General features: G+C 39.1%; 1 protein-coding gene across 1 annotated transcript; it reads right to left on the reverse strand.

Annotated features, from left to right (window-relative positions):
* Window positions 1–1544: 1544 nt before the first annotated feature.
* On the reverse strand, window positions 1545–4488 carry CCR10 (C-C motif chemokine receptor 10). Its single transcript, XM_026679803.2, has 2 exons — window positions 4356–4488; window positions 1545–2718 (listed from the first exon to the last, which is right to left on the reverse strand). Exons 1-2 carry the CDS (start codon window positions 4398–4400, stop codon window positions 1654–1656), a joined length of 1110 nt encoding a protein of 369 aa, XP_026535588.1. The 5' UTR covers window positions 4401–4488; the 3' UTR covers window positions 1545–1653.
* Window positions 4489–5917: the final 1429 nt, after the last annotated feature.

The following is a 5917-nucleotide window of genomic DNA, read 5'->3' on the forward strand; positions in this document are numbered from 1 at the left end:
AGAGGAGAGGGGTCCAGTGATGTTTCCATCATCATCTGTTAACCCTGCAGGCCATCATTCTCAGATGACCGGGCAAGCTCAGTTGCGTAGGTCCAGCCGGAATAGACAACGCCCGCCTATCTGAATGGCTATGAATGCGCTTGACTAGCGGGAAGGGGTGTTACGTTCAGCTGAGCTGAGCAGGAGTTGAAGTCCATTCCCATTGGCTGAGCAGTCTGACAGCGAGCCATATAAAAACGAGCAGTCAGACCACGTTGGTTAATTGCTCATGCTTGCCAGCTGACTTGCAACAGTAACGGCTATTGCGGTTACCGCGGTTACAGTTATTCTTATGGTTACTTGTTACAGTTAATAGTTACTAATTAATAAATGTTAATTTAGCCAAATCGTGGACGTCGTTGTGCCTCACAAAAGTTTTTATTTAAAAAAAGTATCTGTTAAATATTTAAAAAAAACAAGGAAAACCTAAGACTCTATCCATCTGACAAAATGTAACATTATCTCCTCAGTAGTCATCAGTTGTCCAAGCAAAGTTCAAAATCTGGACATAAGTGCAGGAGCAGCCTCTTGCTCTGTTACTGGTAACTAATTGAAAAATATGCTCATGGTAATATCAGAGTTCATTAATCATACAGTCTTATTTTCCATAAATTGTGCTGTGTCCTTGGAAAACTGCCTAAATTAATTATAACAGCACATTCTTCAACCGGAAATTCCTAGCATTCCTGTCCTCTGCTAATTTTTTTGCAGAATATACATAACTGCTTGCCTATTACTTTTCTGATTTAAGAAACTGTAAATACTGTAAACTTCCTTTCCTAAATCAACAAAAGCAGGTGACCTATTTTAAAGACATTTATAGCACCAGAACACATACAAAGGAGTGAGTGCTACAAAAGGTCAGATGATGTTGCATACAAAACCATTAACCTACTAGAGATGTTTATCATATTAAATTTGCTCTTTAATAAGAGCTAGAATGAGTTTAGAATGTTTATTATTTAATTGCTAGATTGATTTACCATTGAGTAAAAAATCAAAGGCATTTGAGTTCTCTTTAGGAAGGGAATAATGGAATATAGTCAATGGAGGAAAATTAAGAGGAATTTATTTGTTTATTTCCTACAACCCCCCACCCCCACCCCCCCAATTCCATTTCTCTACACAAAAATGCCATGACGAAGGTTTTACTGAGAGAGAGTAGCTGGCCCAAAGTTACCCTGTGAATCTCCATTGCTGAAGGCAGAATTGAACCCGGGTCCAAGAACTAATTTCATGGTCTAATATATACTGTAGTACTATAAACCTCTCTGAAGGCCTTTTGAGCCTTTACATGCTCAACAGATCTTCTTCCTCCTTCCCAGATCCATTGGTACTAACCACATAGGCTTGAGCTACAGAAGATACACTCCAGTCCAGGTCCAGATCTGAGCAGGACCACTAATTGTTTCCACTGTGGATTATTCCCATTTCACACAATCAGGCACAGAGACCAATACACAAGAAGTGGTAAATATATATATAAAAAGACACCACAAGTTTTAGCATTATTCAAAGTTGAAGTTTTATTGTCAAAAGTTGCATGCTTCTCTGAATGCAAAAGCCAGGTTTCCAGCATTCCAAGACTCTTCTGAGGTGGGCAGTGCGGATGTTTCATGGAGTTCTTGATAGTCCTTCCAGATGGGTAGTAAATGAAGCATGACGACTGCCACTCCTGGTTCTATCATTACAGCATACCCAATGCTCCAGGCACCCAAACTCTCTACTTAACCTTTGCAGGTCCTTACGGAACCGTACCCCCAGGAAAGTATGAAGTACAGGATTAAGGCAGCAGCGAGCAAAAACCAAGCCACTGGTAATGAGGAGGGCAAGATCACGCTGAAGACTTACCGTGCAGCTTGATGACTGCTGGCCTATCAAATCTGCTGCATCTAATAAGGTGAGCAGAGCATAAGGGAGTTGCAAAACCAAAAACAGCAAAACCAGGGCCAAAATGAGCCACAAGGCCTTGTGTGACTGGGCATAAGGAGAGGACCAAATAGTACGTGTAATGGCTGCATAGCAGATTACCATGATAGTGAATGGTAGCACAAAACCAAAGCCCACTTGCACGAAACAAACTGTAGTTCTGACAACAGTCACCCTGCAGAGCTGAAAGCCTTTGTAGTCCTCCACGTGAGCATACATGACATTGGGCACTGCTAGAGCTGCTGAGAATAGCCACATCAGCCCGGAGCAAAGCTTGCCCCAGAAACTGGCAGTGGGGCGCATGCGGCGGGCAATGGGTACCCACACTATGGCTATGTAGCGGTCCAGGGTAAGACTCATGAGGAAAAGAAAGCCACTGTAGAAGGTCAGAGCATGAAAGCCTTGCAGAATCTGGCACGCAGTCATGCCCAAGTACCAAGTCCCCATCATCCCAGCCACACCCACTGGTAGAGTCAAGAGCAGTAGCAAGTCCGAGATAGCCAGATGTAAGAGGAGGATGTCACCAAGGAACTGGACTCGATGGTAACGGGCACGAACCAACAGCAAAATCCCATTGCCAAGGAAGCCCATAACACAGAACAGGATGACTATAATTGGAAGATAGACACGTGCCACCATGCGGATAGCCTTCTTTTCACATAACTCTGGCAGGTCTGATGGGAATGTCTCTAAGTCCCATTGATACCATTCTGTGCTGACTGGAGGCTCACTGGTCCAAGAAGCCTGTTCCTGCAAATGAGGGGAGGAAATAAACATCTCTGTGCTGCTTTTTAATACATGTTAAACAAAATACAGGAAGTGACATAGACTCCTCCTCAGTGATGTGTGGCCCGGGTATCTTTCAGTTTGTTGCCACTATTACAAAGCCTTTTTTCTTGGAAATATCACCTTTGTGCAGGAGTTCCCAGCAGGGGTTCTTAAGACAAATGTGTATTTCCCATCCTTGAACAATAGTTCTCTTACCTTTAAAAAACGAGCAAGGCTCAGTTTGAGCTAAAAACTATCAGGGTGCAGATTGTAAGTGTAATTTTCAGACCAATGGTGGAATGAGAAGCAACGAATCAAACGTTTCAAGTTGCCAATAGCTGGCAGTACTAATGTACTGAAGTGCTAAAAGGCTCTGATCTGTTCTCTAGCATTTGTTCTTTCAGTTGGTGGAAAATTGCTGTGGGAAAAGTTTGTCTTGTTCATGATATGAAAGCCTGCAGCATTACTACATTACTCATCAATGTTCTATTGCTAAATGAGGTTTGATTGCTCAATGCAGATTATCTATGGTGAGGACTAAGTTGATATACTATGCATTGCTGGCCATAAAAAATATAAAAAACAAACAAAACCCTAGGAACAGTTGATTTGTATGATGAAGAATGAAGTAAGCGATCCGTGAAAGCAACCATCAAGTTTCACATGGAAAGATCTGATTAAAGACAATCATTCAAATTCAAAAGCCAGGCTTTGGCAAGAAAACCCAAAATTGCCAATTTCTGGGATGCAGATGGTGTTACACATACGGATTATTTTAAACTTGGCATTATTATTTATTCAGAATGCTACATTGCATGTGATTTATACTTTTTCTCAAAAGTAAACCAACATAATCATGGGCTTCTGTTTGCCTCAAAGGGGTGAAATCTAGACCTGGTTGAAGATATAAAATGTTGATTTCTTTTGTGATGCTTTTAGGAAGCTTGCCCATTATTGACAGAAGTGAATAGTGATTGATAGTTTGTGTAGAAAGGTAAATAGAGCTAACAATAGAACTCATTTTGAGGGTTATTTTTGCATTTCATTAATTAACACATTCTTTAAACTAAAGTTATGAAAATAGAAAATTGCTTTTCATTCAACTATTACAGTTCTATAAAGTTCTATAAATTTGGTGCTAACAGAATTAAAATGAAATACATCTAATAGTTCTTCCATACAAAGATCCTTATTACTCTAATTTTTCATTTAATCAGAATAAAGTAAAATAAAGCATACTATTAAACTTCAAGTTTTGAATATTTGGTTAATCTACTACCAATCACGCAGAGAGATCTATTTATAAATCAGGTTGTATCTTAATGCCCATGTCTTATAGTAAATAATAACAAATACAAAAGTCAAATACAAACAGAATGGTAGCTATTCCAAATTAACTTAAATCAGAAGAGATTGGGGGAGTTTACATTTAATTAACTCTATATGCTGCCAACAACTCTGTGCAAAAATAGTTTGAGGAGCCTTTGATGCCTGAGATTCCCAAAGATATAAAAAATATTATTCTAATCTTTTCTTGCAACGTGCTGAACGCAAGACCTAGGATTCCAAAGGATGGGGTTTTCTTGGCCATCCTTAATAACAAGTATATTTCTACTTACTTGAAATTGGAGCTGCTCATCCATCATCAAATTATTGTTCCTCATCAGTTTGTCTACAAATATTATTTAAGGTTTATTATAAGTTGGCTGTTCTGTTGAGTGATGTGGCTGATACTGAGAGGACAGTTCCCCTGTCTGATAGTGAAAGAGGTAGGCTGTGTTATTCTTAGGTAAATTATTTGTAGCTATGGCATGGAGCTTATGAACCATAGATGTTACATCGTTTTGTCAAAATCTGATGGATAGCACAATGTATAAAAATTAAGTACAATCTTATACATAAGGTAATTCTAAAACAAGGAGATGGATTCTTTGATGTGATTTTTGAACTTGAGGGTACTTCATATTCAATATATAACTCTCACCCATCTGATCCCTGCCTATGCTTCTTGGTTTTGATGGGAGCTGACATCAAGCAAGACTTAGAAGGCCCTTATTTCCACCTCTGGCTGTAAATGTCAGATTTACAGAGGCTACTGCTCTGAAGCAAGCATTTTGGACAGCAATCATCACCATCTTTCTACAGTCCTTTCATGTTTTCCCAAAACAATACTGCTCATACACAAGAAATAGCAGCACAGACAAGGTTTGCTCTTTCATTTGTGACAATTGGAGGGACTGAGGAGGGGTCTAGGAGGAATTAAAAGTAGGTGTAAGAAAAGAAAATGTGAGAGCTAATGGTTAAGAAGGACCATGTCCAATGTAGTAGAGTCAAATAAAAAATACCCTATTATCTATCTAAAACCAGAAGCAAGAGAAGCCCATCACCAGAGAAATCAAATATTTTATGTGAATAGAGCTGGAATTCAGGCAAGTACAACTATTCTTACATAACCTTCCTCTACAGAATGAGGAATATCCTCTGTCTTTGGGCACAACACAAAGCCAGCATGGAATATCAATTAAAGTAACCACTAGAAGGCATCATTACTTCAGATGCTGGTAGTCAGATTTTGTTATTCTATGGAGTTCAAATTCTCTGCCAGGAATTGAAGTCATGGACGTTTGCACTTTAGATGACTATGTACAGCTTAACTATCCAGATTTTGTATGTTTCAAGATTCCTAGTAAAGATAATTTTTCTACTATAAAAAGGTGCTTCCTGGTGAAAACTGAAAACATTGTGGATTCCTTGGTGCTCTCTGAACTTGGTTGCTTGCTTGCAGATGTTTCATTACTGAATTGGTAATAACTGAGAGAGACACCCCCATTTCAAGTTATATAAAACCTTGAATATGGAAGCACAACCCAATACTGCTCTGAAAGCTTAAGGGGAGGCAGACCATCCTGATAGAGAAAACAGTTTGCCATCTCCACTGCCAGTCCCTATCTGATTCTGTTCTAAGTTCTTGCCAAATGTTACTGTCCTATAGGGAGAAGGTGAATTTGTCACCATTTACTGAGCGATAGCTCCCAGAAATCACAGTCAGCATAGCTAATCTTGGGAGTTAGCATCTGGACAAAAAAAACCTTCCTCTATATTTCATTTGTATTATATGTTACTAATTGAGTTATATCTTTTAGTATATACATGCCTAAATATTTAATAGATTCAGTATAAA

The sequence above is a fragment of the Notechis scutatus genome, chromosome Z (assembly GCF_049901735.1).
Source record: "Notechis scutatus isolate UNSWTSFEM ecotype Mainland chromosome Z, rNotScu1.2, whole genome shotgun sequence".
Classification (NCBI taxonomy): domain Eukaryota; kingdom Metazoa; phylum Chordata; class Lepidosauria; order Squamata; family Elapidae; genus Notechis; species Notechis scutatus.